This window comes from Dipodomys spectabilis, unplaced genomic scaffold (assembly GCF_019054845.1).
Source record: "Dipodomys spectabilis isolate Male_0828 unplaced genomic scaffold, ASM1905484v1 ptg000043l, whole genome shotgun sequence".
Lineage (NCBI taxonomy): Eukaryota > Metazoa > Chordata > Mammalia > Rodentia > Heteromyidae > Dipodomys > Dipodomys spectabilis.
This window is the reverse complement of record NW_024870720.1, coordinates 9,411,312-9,426,155: the sequence shown is the minus strand read 5'-3', so window position 1 is coordinate 9,426,155 and position 14,844 is coordinate 9,411,312. Positions and strand designations below refer to the sequence as shown.

Below are 14,844 nucleotides of genomic sequence, written 5' to 3'. Positions count from 1 at the left end.
GAGGAGAGGAGAGGAGAGACACATGATAGGGCCTCAGGGAAAATAGAAGGAATAGGAATAGGATGAGCATCTGCCTAGAACTTTCTGTGCCTGATGCTGCTGAAGTTCAGTTCATTTTTCTGCCTTGAGAGGACAACAGGCTTGAGAAGATGAGCTGGCACAGAGGTTTAACTCCGGGATGGGTTTTGCCACTTAGGAGGCAGCTTGTTGATCCCCTGCAGGATGTCAAAGTCAAACCTATGCTCATGGTGTCAACTTCAAAGCTGCATGTCTGCATATGGCTCTAGACCCAACGTAGCATGCAAAATACGGTTTTGTTTTGATCAGTTCATTGACTTATTTTTCCATCTAACCTATTTGAATTTGCTTTTTTTTTTTTTGATTACATTTTTAATTTAATTTTTATTAACAAATTATACAATTGGGTTTCACTGTGATATTTTCATACATGCATATAGTATATTTTGGTCAAATTAATTTGCTCTATTAGTACTTATTTCCTGTTTCCCTTTAAAACATTCTTAGTGATTTCATTGTTATTTTCTTTTTTTTTTTTTTTTAATTTTATTTTATTGTAAAGCTACTATACAGAGGGTTACAGTTACATGAGTGAGGTAATGAGTACACTTCCTCTTGAACATTGTTACCCCCTCCATTGTGAATTTGCTTTTAAGACATTCCAAGGTTAACACACTGTAGATGGCCACTAATAAGTTGTATTGGCAGAATTTGGCTTTTTTTTCTCCACCTTCTTTTATTCATTCCTCTTGCAAAGACCTGCAGCCAGAAAGAGAACGCTTAGAAATGAAACGGCTGATTGTCCCCCTTTGAAGTAAAGTGTAAATGGAAAATCTTGCAAAGAAATTTGGTCCTTTGTGTCACTGTGGGTAAACAGAATGGGAAACAATTGAGTGAAATGCCAGTACTGGATATCTGGCAATCTTACTTTACAGCACAACATAGTCTGTGTGATTCTAGAACTTACAGATGAACTACATATGTACACAAGTACAGGAACACCTTTAAATTTTCCCACATTAGCTGGTAGCTCACAATTATAATCCTATCTACTCAGAAGACTGACATCTGAGAACCCTGGTTTGAAACCAGCCAGAGAAGACAAATCTGAGAGATTCCTATCTCCAGTTAACCAGGAAAAAGCCAAAAATAGAGTAGTTCAAGGCCCAGTAGAAGCACAGCACCAAAAACAAAAAAACAAAAAACCAACGACTCCCACATATATTTTATTTAGCAGTACTAGGGGATTTTTTTTTGTTTTGTTTTGTTTAGCGGGGGTGGGATATGTCTGCCAGTCCTTGGGCTTGAACTCAGCCTGGGCACTGTCCCTGAGCTTTTTTTTGCTCAAAGCCACTACTCTACCACTTGAGCCATGGTACCACTTCTTGCTTTTTCTGTGTATGTAGCACTGAGGAATCAAACCCAGGGCTTCGTGCATGCTAGGCAAGCACTGTACCACTAAGCCCCATTCCCAAGCTAGTACTAGGGTCTGAATTGAGCGTTTTGTACCCATCCGACAGGTACTCTACTTCTTTTTTTTTTATTGTGAAAATACTGTACAGATGGGTTACAATTACATGGGCAAGATAATGAGTATATTTCTTATCAAGCATTGTAGCCTCCTCCTTTGTTTCCCCTTCCCATCCCTTCCCAGCCTCCTCCCACCCCTCTATCCAATCCTCCCTGTCTCTTCTCCCCTCACCTCCACCCCCCCCCCCACCCCGCACCAAAGTTGTAAAGTTTGTTGCAATGGTTCCACCTGTATCCCAATTTAAACGATTTGTTTTTCCCCTTCCCCTCCACAAATTATACCAACATCAAATACAGTGAAAGCAGGGGTTATACTGTGGGGGAGGGACATACAAAGCAACAAAGAAATAATCTTATAAATGTGTTAGAAACAATCGCATGAAAGAAAAAAAACATTTGAATACATTTCTTAGGGTTCATTTCCCTAATATCAACTTATCTGACCTTTTCTGCTTGACTCAGACATATACTAGATATTGCAAATAAAGGAAACCATGGGACCTATGTTTCTTTGGGCCTGGCTTACTTCACTTAATATAATTTTTTCCAAGCCTTTCCATTTCCTAACAAATGGGGCGATGTCATTCTTTCTGATGGAGGCATAGAATTCCATTGTGTATATATACCACATTTTCTTGATCCATTCATCTACTGAGGGGCATCTGGATTGGTTCCATATCTTAGCTATAGTAAATAATACTGCAATAAACATAGTTGTGCTGGTAGCTTTAGTATAGTCTTGTTTGTAAGCATTTGGGTAAATGCCCAAAAATGGGATTGCTGGGTCATAAGGGAGCTCTATGTGGAGTCTTGTGAGGAACCTCCATACTGCTTTCCAAAGTGGTTGAACAAGTTTACACTCCCACTAACAATGCAGTAAGGTTCCCTTCTGTCCACATCCCCTCCAGCATCTGTTGTTATTAGAGTTCTTGATTAAAGCCATTCTAACTGGGGTGAGGTGGTATCTCAATCTTGTTTTGATTTGTATTTCTTTTATGGCTAGGAGGTTGAGCATTTCTTCATGTGTCTATTGGCCATCCTTCTTTCCTCTTCAGAGAAGTTTCTCTTTAAGTCTTTAGCCCACTTGTTTTATTGGGCAGTTGTTTCTTTGAGGATTTGTTGTTGGAGGATTTAATTTTTTGAGTTGCAGGTATATTTTAGAGATGAGACCCTTGTGTGTTATACGACTAGTGAAGATCTTCTCCCAATCCTTGGGCTTTCTATTGATCTTGCTAGCTATGTCCTTTGCCATGCAGAAGCTCTGCATTTTCATGCAATCCCATTTGTCCAACCTTTCTTTGATTTGTTGTGTTTCTGGGTCTCTATTAAGAAAATTTTGGCCTGTGCCAACAAGACCTAGGGTTTCTCCTATTCCATCCTGCAATGTTTTCAGAGTGTCTGCTTTGACTCGGAGGTCTTTGATCCATTTGGAGTTGATTCTGGTGCAGGGTGATATATAAGGATCTAGCTTTAGTTTTCTACAAGTAGTTAACCAACTTTGCCAGCACCATTTACTGAAGAGGCTGTCTTTCTTCCATTCTATTTTTTTAGCTCCCTTATAGAAGATTACATGGCTATAGGTGGTCTGTAGGTTCATTTCTGGGTTTTCAATTCTATTCCATTGGTCCTGAGGTCTGTTCTTGTGCCAGTACCAAGCTGTTTTGATTACTATGGCTTTATAGTAGAGTTTGAAATTTGGTATTGATATTCCTCCAGCAGTGTTCTTTCTGTTGAGGATCGTTTTTGCTATTTGGGGTCTTTTATTGTTCCATATGAATTTTTGGATTGCCTCTTCTATTTCCTTGAAGAATGAGGTTGGAATTTTGATAGGTATCGCATTGAATTTGTAGATAGCCTTGGGAAGTATTGCCATTTTCACGATGTTGATCTTTCCAATCCAGGAGCATGGGAGTTTTTGCCACTTTCTAAGTTCTGTTTTGATTTCCTTTTTCAAGTTTTTAAAGTTTTCATCATAGAGGTCCTTCACTCCTTTGGTTAAGTTAATTCCTAGGTATATTATTTTTTGTGGGGCTATTATGAATGGAGTTGCTTTCCTAATTTCAGTCCCACTTTTCTCATTGTTGGCATACAGAAAAGCCCTTGATTTTTGAGGGTTAATTTTATACCCTGCTACTTTGCCAAAGTTTTGAATCAGCTTGGGTACTCTACTTCTTTAGCCATACCCCTAATCCTTTTTTTTCTGGTTATTTTTGAGATTGGCCTTTTTTTTTTTTTTAACCTTGGCCTACCCAGACTGTGATTCTCCTATTTGTGCTTCTCACTATAGCTAAAATAACTGGTACATGCCACCACACCTAGCTTTCTTTGATAGAGATGAGGTCTTATAAGCTTACTTTCCCCAGGATGACCTTGCACTGTGACCCTTCCAATCTCAGCCTCCTGAGTAGCTAGGATTGCAGGCATAAGCCACCATCCCTATCCTTCACATATGAATTTAATTACCTGTACCTTTGCTTCCCTTCTTGAGCAATGACTGGACACATTCTTAAATTGGAACAATAATTATATCAGTCTTGAATAGAATTAAATTTGTTCTCTGTGTATTATATTTTTATCATTGCTATATTTTATTGTATAAACATATACTTGTATTAAATAACTTCAACAAACAATAATCAACAAAAACCTAGGAGCGGGACTTGTTCTTCATGGTGCAGAGCCAGTGTTGTCTTCCCTCAGAATGTTGGGGCTCTGTGGAATGGGAATAGGAGGAAGCAAGTAAAAGAAGAAAATGTTGTATTTGGGAAGGAAAAGTCAACATTTTGAAACTTCTTCCCTTTGAAAAGCCGGATCACAGTTCTTGCCAGAGACAGATACATCTCTCTCTCAAAGTTCTCCTTGACACTAAAGGTTTTCACTATACCCAGGAAGCGAACTATGGAAAGGCATCTTTTATTTGCTCAATAAAGATGATCAAGCCACATGTCACCATTCCCAACTGAAATATAGCATCATGAAATCATGATTACAGTTATAAAAGTCAATTTATGAAGTGGCAGGAGACTACAAACCTTGCATTTCCTCCTTCCTCTAGGTTCCTGGGAATTAAATTTCAATAGCGTTGAGTAAGTACTTTAGAAAGAATATCCATAAATTATTTCAATTACATTCCCCAATTTTTGCCTTTGTTCATGGTAAACCGATTTGAATAGTCCATAAATTAGAACAGTGGAATTTTTTAACAAGATAATTTACTTGAAATCACTTTTACAGTGTGGTGATTGTGTGGTTAGAATAATAAGCAAAGACTGCCAGGTCAGCGAGGGGAGGGGAGCGTGTGCCAGCTCTGCTGCACACACACACGTGTGACTTCATGGAGTTCTCTGAGAACGTCTACCAGAGTCCCCTCGATAAGGCTGTTGTGCCAAACCAAATGAATGAAGGTTTGTGAACACAACTTGGAAGCTACAAAGCACCAAAAACAACTGTATAGTTAACAAACATCCTGCAGGCATTTTAGTAGAGAAAATGGAGTAAATGTGGATGTCTTTGTTTGCTATTTCAGGGAACGAGGGAAACTCTGAGCCGGCACTGTACCACCCTTGGGGATGCTCTTCGGAAGGAGAACGACTTTGCTCTCATCATTGATGGAAAGACCCTCAAGTATGCCTTAACCTTTGGAGTCCAGCAGTATTTCCTGGATTTAGCTCTCTCATGCAAAGCTGTCATTTGCTGCAGGTAAGTTCTCCTTAACTTTGTCAGATTTCTCTTTTTTAATACTTTTTTATTGTAAAAATCCTGTACAGAGGGGTTACAGTTACATGAGCAAGGTAATGAGTATATTTCCTATGGAGCATTGTTGCCTCCTCCTTTGTTTTTCCCCTACCATCCCTTCCCTCCCCACCTCTCCAACTCCTTCCTCCCTCCCTCCCAAAAGTTGTAAAGTTCGTTTTTCAACAGTATCCCTATTTAAGCATTTTGTTTTTTCCTTTCCCCTCCCCAGATTAGAAAAGTGTGTATACAATATGCAGGGCACTGACATCAAATGCAGTGAAAACAAGGGTTATGCTGTGAAGGAGGAACATATAAAGAAACAAAAATTCACATGGTACATTATAAATCATTAGGAACGATAGCAAGAAAAAAAAAACCACTTGTGTCCCTATCTTGGGGTTCATTTCACCTAATATCATCTTATCGGGTCATATGTACGTAGCTTTTGACCTTTTCTGCTTCTCCCAGACATAGTTATTGCAAATAAGGGAAACCATGGGACCTATGTTTCTTTGGGCCTGGCTTACTTCACTTAATATAATTTTTTCCAAGTCTTTCCCTAAGCAACTTGATCCTAAAATGTTCTGCTACTTGAGTCACACTTCCAGCCATTTTTGCTTTAGTTACCTTTTTAATAGGTCTCACTTCTTTGCCCATATGGGCCTAGACCTTGATCCTCCTTGTTTATCCTTCTCATGGAGATGGGATGGCAGGCCCATGCTCCTAGGGCTAGCTTTTTATTGGTTAAGATGGTGTCTCAAGACCTTTTTGCCTATGGTAGTCTCAAAACCTCTGATCGTAAGTTCTTAAGTTTTAAAAATTCTGCTATACTATCTAGAACTCTAAATGTTAAAGAACTTAATTCTTTCAGTCAAGATCCAACGTTCACTACCTGAGATGGAATTTGTCAGCAGAGTTTTTAAGTCCACACACATATTTAGTAAGTACTGTTCATAATTTGAATTCATAAGTTTCTGGACAATTACTGATAGCCAGGCATCAGTGATTCATGACTTAATCCTAGCTACTCAGGAGGCTGAGATCTGGGGATCACTGTTTGGAGGTAGCCCAGGTAGGAAAGTCCATGAGATTCTTACTTCCATTTAATCACCAAAAAGATGGAAGTGGAGTTGTGGCTCAAGTGGTAGAGCAGTAGCCTTGAGTAAAAAAAAAGCCCAGAAACAGGGCTTAGGAACTGATTTCAAGCCCTAGGACTGGAAAGAAAGTGGTATTGGTAGCCAGACATAGTGATACAAGCCTGTAAGCCCAGCTACTTGGGAGACTGAGGCAGGGGACCACAAGTCCATGGCTAGTCTGGGCAATTTAGGGAGACTCCGTTTTACAATAAAAACATTTTTACAATCATAAAATTGTAGCTCAGCCTGCAGAAGCTTCTGGATTCGGTCTCCAGTACCCCCCTTCCAAAAAGAAAAAGATTATGTACATTTCCATCTTGGTTGGTTTCTGAAAGATTCTGTTTTTTAGACTGAAATCTTTAACCTGATTCTAGTATTAATTTGGAATGGATGGCATATTAAGAGGTGTAAATGGAGTCATTCCCTAAATAGCTGGACATTTTTCTGAGGGATATTTATTGACTATACAGTCTCTCTTGTATGATATTGCTTAAAAAATCTGTTTTGAGTGATCAAGGCCTAAACCATAAAATTGCCAAAATGGAACTGCTTAGCTGCAGTCCTGCCTGAGTTTCTGGACTTGGCATCTTCCCCACCACTGTCAAAAGTGCTAAAATATTGTCTTTTAAAATGTGAAGTATATGTAGGAAGTCTCCTCCCTCGTGATCCCCATGAAATCCAAGGACTTTCCTCTTTGTCATCAACTTACTGAATTGTCCCAGCTGGGCACAGGAGACGGCGGGTAACAGACACTTTCCCAAATGGATTTCTCTTCCCTGGAAGTCAAAATGTTAGCAAGCCTTCTGAAAACCAGCTCTGAATCTGTCCCTGAGCCTCTTTGTGATCAAGACTAGTGTTCTAACACTTGAGCCACAGCACCACTTCTGGCTTTTTCTGAGTAGTTTATCAGAGATAAGAGTCTCACGGACTTTCTTGCCTGGGCTGGCTTTGAACCGAGAGCCTCAGGTCTCAACCTCCTGAGTAGTCAGGATTACAGGCCTGAGCCTGGCTTAACCCCTTTTTAATGTAAGTTTATTTCTTTAAATATTCTGTAGATGATATTGTCTCTGAACACCCAGATATAGTCCCTGAAAGATAATTTAAACCATAGTCATTAAATCTGCTATACAAGTATCACTTTGACTTACAAATCTTCCATACTCTGACTGTTGTCTTTTAGCAAGGTACCAGTGGCTTATATCTGTAATCCTAGCCATGTGAGAGACTAAGAAGTTTGTAACTCAAGGTTAGCTTAGACAGAAAAGTTGGAGAGACCCCCCCCCCAATAGCTATGGCTATTAATCACAACCTACATGAGCGACTGAAATTGAGAGGATCATGATTCTAAGCTAGTACAGTACAGAAAAGTACCTGATACTCTCTCTCAGAAGAGGGAAGCTGGACTTGGTGATATATGCCTGGGAATCCAGGGACATTGAGTAGGTGGGTTTCTCACCAATTACTTTAAGGATAGGTTTTCACTTCCCATGGTAAATGGAAACCTATCCTTAAAATAGTCGGTGAGAAACAGGGATGGAGCAGTGGCTCAGGAGTATCAAACCACCCTGTGACCCCAAGTTCAAACCCCAATATTGATAAATAAATAAATAGTTACCTATTATTCCCAGGAATCCAATTATGTTCATCATATATTAACAATATATGATCTTGACCAATATAATCTACAGATCTACAGATGTTTAATGTTAGCCAACAATCAGCCAGGCTTTTTGCTCAATCATGAAGAAAGAATTGGAAGTTATCTTGGCTCCTTGTGACTTGAGTGTCCTCGTGTGCTTTCTAAAATCCGCTTCTGCAGTGACTTTTCTTGTTCCCTGGCGAATGTTTTGACAGAGCTTTACTGACGTTCAGCTCTGACACTCTTCCATCAGGATAATTTTGTGCCAGATCTAACCACTCAATCACTTTCACTAATGGGTTCACAAAGATCAACAGAAAACTGCCCCAAAGCAGCCGAGTGGTAGGAATGTTGGCTGCTATTTAGAAACAACCCAGACCAGAAGACAGCACAGTATAGATAAAGCAGGCGGTTCACTGGCTAGACCTTCTGTGGCCAAGCACAGGCCTCTTAGGAAAATGAGGAAGACTTGCTGCCTCCCCTAGCCTCCATATCCCATATCTGTTTTCAGCAGAATCACAGTGGGTTTGAAGGATGTGGGGGGCCAGTTTTGATACTCTAGTCACTGCAGCTGAGCCTCATTCTTAGAGCATTGCTTAACTTAGTACCTCCCCCCATTCTTCAGAAACTTGAACCACAAAATTAAACAATAGCAGAGGGAGAGGAAAACTAGAAAGCAGAATCAAGGGAGAAGAAATATGTTCTGTGCTTGTGAAATTCTGTCCCTGAGATACCTGTCACGGATGCTGATTCACATGGGCCTTGGGCTTGGGGCCCCAGTGGAGGGAAGAAGCAGGCTCTATCATTCACGTGCAGCTCAGCTCCGAAACTGAGCTTGTAAGGTTGTATGGAGCCCTTCCTTCCTCCCATGTTCCCATCAGTTCTGTTTTATGCATGTCTGAGGACCTTGAACTTTTGTATGCAGAGTTTAGGGGTTTGTCTGTTTTGTTTTTAAGTAAAATCTCTTTTCCTCAATTTTTTTTCTTCTTCTAATTAACTTCATTCACTTTTTTATCCCATGAGGGCTGTAGTTCAGCTTCTGGCTCAGTTTTGAGAATTGTTTCTAAGCCCACAGTGAGCTCAGAGCCACTACTGGGGTTGTTTGTGCACCTCCTTGGCCTGGTGCCCCAACATTTAAACTACTGGCACAAGACTGTCTTTTTGTCATGTGGCATACTGACCTCCAAGTGTAACTGGCATGCTAATGCTCCCATCACAGATAAGATTTGGGGTGGGGGGGCAAACCTGTCTATCATCATTCATGGTGATTAAATCCAAGCGTCGGTCCTCATTTCTCAGATGATTACAGCCTTCCGGTTTCAGGAAATTCTTTATTTTACTTCATTATAAGATAGATGCTCCAGATAAATACTGAATATTATTTCCAAGTACAATATAGTACTGTTTCTCAAGTCCATTTATGTTCCTACTGGCTTTCTGGAATTTTCCCTCAAGTTTAAACTCCTTTCTAATCTACTGCTTGTCAGACTACTTGCACATGAAGATAACTCAGGGTCAGACCCTCCGCCACAGGCTTCTGTTTAGCTGTAGCCAGAGTGGAAGCAAGGGGACATTATCCCTTTGTGGATAATGAGGCTTTTCGTATTCTGTCCATCTTTAGGATTACATCAGCCACTTTTTTCCCTGACTTTATCAGCATCCAGGGCAAAAGTCAGTTCTGTGAGTATGTGCATGTGCACACGCACGCATGTGCGCACACACGCATATGCACGCATTTGTCTAATTGCCATACTTATAAAGATGAGCCTTTTCCCTCAAGAGTCTCCCACTGAATAGAAAGAAGCAGTTGTTTTCTGTCAGTAGTCATTATGTCTCTCACTCACCACTGTTCTCTGAAGGGAATATTCAGAGACAGAACTAATCCTCTCACCCCAAAATTATCCAGGGCTTTTGAGTCCTGGTTTTGGTTTACAGAGCATAGGTTGTATGTTACACCTCGAATATTTTTTTGAAGGATGAAAACTCCAAAGGAGACTTTAGTCTGTTTTTATCAGCCTATCAAATTCTGTGTGTTCACAGATATTATACAACTTTTTTTTTTGTTTTTGGGGCTTTTTTCTGGGTCCAGTCGTGGGGCCTGAACTCTGGGCCTGGGTGCTGTCCCTCAGCTCTTCAGCTCAAAGCTAGCACTCTACCACTTGAGCCACAGTGCCACTTCCGGCTTTTTTTTCTGCTTATGTGGTGCTGAGGAATCGAACCCAGGGCCTCATGCATGCAAGGCAAGCACTCTACCACTGAGCCACCTTCCCAGCCCACAACTTTTTGTTTCTTTGTTTTTTTATTTATTTATTGTTATTATATGGGTAATGTACAGAGGGGTTGCAATTACATAAGTTGGATGAAGAGTACATTTCTTTTTGCTCTCTCCCCATTTTTCCCTCCTGTCCCCACCCAATACAGTGTTTAGTGAATATCACTGCTGTATTTGTTCACCCCTTGTCCCACTATTTCTATGTCCCCCTTTTATTCTTCCAAAGACAGATAAATAGGAAGGAAAAGACAAAAAAGGAAAAGAAAGCAAGAATAGCAACAAAGGGGGAAAAACTTTTTATTTCCTGGAGTTCGTTTTAATAAATATTATTTTATATGATCATACACACATAGCTATTGTGCCTTTGTGATCCTCTCCTAAGAATATCCTCCTTTGATCTTCATGTTTGAATGCCTAGAAACCTGTATAATTTATCATGTTCCAGTGTATTTTTTTCCCTTTTACTATCCCATGTGTTTACTTGTAGATTTTTAGGCACATTTTAGTTACAACAAATGAAGAAACCATGCAAGCTATGTTTCTTTGGGTCTGGCTTACTTCGTTTATTATAATTTTTCCAAGTGTTTGAGTTTCCTTATAAATGGTACAATATCATGCTTTATAATGGATGAGTAGAATTCCATTGTGTATATATATCACATTTTCTGGATCCATTCATCCACTGAGAGTCATCTGGGTTGATTCCATATCAATGCTGCAATGAACATGGTTGTACTGGTAGCTTTAGTTTGGTCCTGTTTGTGTTCACCCAGCACCAAAATAAATTCAAAATGGATCTAAGGCCTCAATGTAAGGACAGATACCATGAAAAATATTATGGAAGGGGTAGAAGAAACACTAGCTAAGCACAGGTCGAAACTTCCTAAGTAAAGATCCAGAATCACAACAAATCAAAGAAAGACTGAATAAATGGGACTGCATCAAATGGAAGAGTTTCTGCTTGGCAAAGGACATAGCTAACAAGCTAAATAGAAAGCCCACAGAATCAGAGAAAATTTTTATCAGCTATGCATCAAGGGCTTTATATCTAAGATATACATAGAACTCAAAAAAATTAACCCCCCCAAAAACAAACTCTCAGAGAAAGAACAACTCAATAAATGGGCTAAAGACTTAAAGAGAGACATTTCAGAAGAAGTTGTAAGAATGGCCAATAGACTCGTGAAGAAATGTTCAACAACTCTGGCCATAAATACAAATCGAAACAACATTGAGATTCTACCTCACCCCAGTTAGAATGGCTATTATCAAGAAAACTAACAATAACAGATGCTGGTGGGGATGTAGCCCCTCAGCTACTACACTGTTGGTGGGAATATAAACTTGTTCTAAAAATAAATAAATAAATAAACTTGTTCTACCACTCTGGCAAGCAGTATGGAGGTTCCTCAAAAGACTAAACATAGACTTTCTTTTGTTTTTACTGTCCTAGGTATTTACCTGAATAACTAGTGTCATTAAATAGGACACTCACCTATATTAAAGGTAGTTTCTGGTTATAAACATAGACTTTCCTCTTTTTCCCCTGCTCAACTTTGCTGATTCTTATTTGGTGTGATCACAGATACGGGGTGTGTGTGTGTGTGTACGTGTACATGTACATGTGCATGTACATATGTGTACATGCCCCATTGTGGTTGAACTCAGAACCAAGACATTCTTCCTTAGCTCTTTCACTCAAGGCTGCCACTCTACTACTTGAGCCATACTTCTACTTGTCTTTTTGCTGCTTAGTTCGAGATAATAGTCTCACAGACTTTTCAGACCTGGCAACCACATCTTTGGATCTTAGCCTTCTCCATAGCTAAGATTATAAGCTTGAGCCACTGGTGCCCAGCATGATCACAGATAGTTTTGAAGAACAAATGAAATTTCTATGCCACCTCCTCCAGAGAAATGCATAGGCACACAGTCACCATTTAGGGGTCTCAGATATCCTAAAAGGCCTTAGAGGAAGAGTTCAGGGAAGCAACTTGCTCTTAGACTCCAGGAGATTTATGGATAAAGATAAAATCAAGAGCTATTCTGAAGTTCCAGATAAATAATTCCTGATCTCAATACTTTATCACCCAAAGCCCTTAGGGTTTTTTTTGCATAATTGTTGTGATGACATTTTTAGGTGGGGATTCAGGAAGTACATGATCCAGTTCTACCTATCTGGCACTTGGGATATCTAATAGAATCTTTCTGGCATTGGTTTCATGGCCCATAAAATGACAAGATTAGTGTATGGCAGTGATAGAACAGCCCCACAGAAAGTGGAAAAACCACACACGCTCATCACACTCGCAGATTTCGGATGAACTCTCTGTTGTCCACTCTGTGCTAGGACCTCCCTGCATCTGGGGACACAGCTGCTCTGCCTCTTGTACTCTTTCAGAAGAGTGGGAATGTTACAGTGAAGTTCTGCTGTGTGTTAAGTAGTGTGTGGTTTCTGAGGTCCTCATCAGTTCACATAACCCAGCCTTTCAAAGAATTTTACATTTTTTCCTGCAGTTGTCAGTTTAGTTTAAACATATTTTGAAACTTATGTTCCGTGACAGTTGGTTGAAAATTGGCTTAGAGCCTCCAGCTTTTAGACTGTCTAGTAATCACCGTTCTCCTCCATAATTTATGTACTCATGTCTTCTGAAAAGCAGAAGTTAAATTGAAGTAAGCATTTTTCCCCCTACTTGCGACATCTCTAATCAAAGTTTAACCCCCTTGTAGGCCATTTTCCTCATAGGGGATTTGAAGAAAGAAATACTTGACTTCAGTAAGTACTGGAGCTTGGGAGTGACATTCCAGGCGAAACCTTTCACCTTGCTCTACTAAGGGGTTCCCAGCAGAGGTCTGTAGGGACACTTGGAATGATTTCTGTCACAGCGCGAATACACTCTATACCGGTCAAGCTAGATGTCCTTCTTGAATCTTTGGAGCATGGCTTTAGTTTGAAGGATTTCACTAAGTAAATGCTGCACTTAAAAGGTAGCCATTGAGCACAAGTGAAGCTAATAAATGCTCAGTGGACATTCTTCTACAGAAAAGAACTCTATGAAAACCATTGGGTGCCAAGCAGATGTTTGGCTTTGAAAGGACAAACTGTTAATGAATGTCAACCCTAGATATTCTTCCAAGAAAATCTGAATCCGTGTTGGAAACGTTTCTTTCATACAAGTATGCTTAAAAGAGGATACACTGAATAAATTTTAAAGCTTTGTGCAATGCTCATGTTCACGTTCACATAATAGTATCTACTCAGTCCTGCCTGTTTATCTCATTTCCTGTTCCAACTCTACCACAGAATGTTGAAGGAACTACATGCAAGTATTACCGCCTAGTAGCCTGTCCTGATGTGCTCCACCAGAGAATATTGGGCAGTTAAATATCTAACATATAACCTGAGAAATCTTCCAGGTGTGGGGATTCATGCCTGTATTCCCAGTTGTTGAGGAGGTAGAGAGGATTGTAGTTCAAAGACAGCCTGAACCAAACTTCACAACACTATCTCACTCAATAAGTATAACAAATGTTCTCAGCTTCTTCAGAGGCTGTAAGTAGAAGAATCTCAGCCTGAGGTGGGCCTCATACAAAATACAGTTCTGTGCAGGTGATTTGCACATGTAATACAGGAAGCTGAGCTCTGAGGATCATGGTTCTAAGACAGCCCAGGTAGACAGAACTGAGAGACTCTTATCTCCAATTAACCAGAATTAAGTCAGAAGTGCAAGCATGGTTCAAGTGGTAGATTGTCAGCCACACCTGGCCCTGAGTTCAAGTCCTAGTACCAGCACCAAAAAAAAAAAAAAAAGACCCTGCCAGAAAATAAATAAATCAAAAAGACCTGAGAATCTATCTTAAGAGGTATAGCACCTGCTTGAGCAAGTGCAAAGACACCAGAGTTCAAACCTCAGTACCACCAAATTATAATGATAATGATGATGATAATGAGAACAATAATAATAATGAAGTAAAATATACGAGGAATTAGTGTACCACAAAAATTCCACTGCCATTCAACACTGCATAGATTTAGTTGTGACTCTTCCTAGAGAAACACCATCACCAGTGCAGACACACATTCACACACCCCTCAATCAGAACAGCAGATTATGCCCTTCTGATGAGATAGTCTTACGCTGGAAGATAAGTGAAGCATACATGCATGCACACGTCACCCCAACATCACCATTCTCCCCGCAGCCCCCTCATGCTTCCGGTACTTATTAGCCTTTCAAAGTAACTGGTCGTTTGGGTCCCATCACATCCTTCTTGAATCATACCTTATTCAATCTATTCCTTTTCTGTGCAGTTGTACTAACTTTGAATATGCATTGATATCGCCCACCCCTACATCCAAATTCTTGGTAATGCTTATCAGCGATTTTAAATGCAAAGCTCTGCAGCTTTCCACTAAAAGCTTGCCTAACGCTTTGCATAAATCAATAAGCCACCTCTCCGGTATGCTCTGTGGTCAAATATAAATCTGCCTGGTGGATTGCTTCCTGTGTTCC

The 14,844-nt window shown here is 40.0% G+C and overlaps 1 protein-coding gene across 5 annotated transcripts in view; it reads left to right on the top strand.

The window, feature by feature from the left end:
* Atp8a1 (ATPase phospholipid transporting 8A1) overlaps positions 1-14,844 on the top strand; it is a 215,073-nt gene that overhangs the window by 142,311 nt on the left and 57,918 nt on the right. For all 5 annotated transcript variants that reach the window (XM_042678094.1, XM_042678098.1, XM_042678097.1 and 2 more), the window contains one exon: positions 5,075-5,247. In XM_042678094.1, coding sequence (XP_042534028.1) covers positions 5,075-5,247 — 173 coding nt within the window. The remainder of the gene's footprint in view (positions 1-5,074; positions 5,248-14,844) is intronic.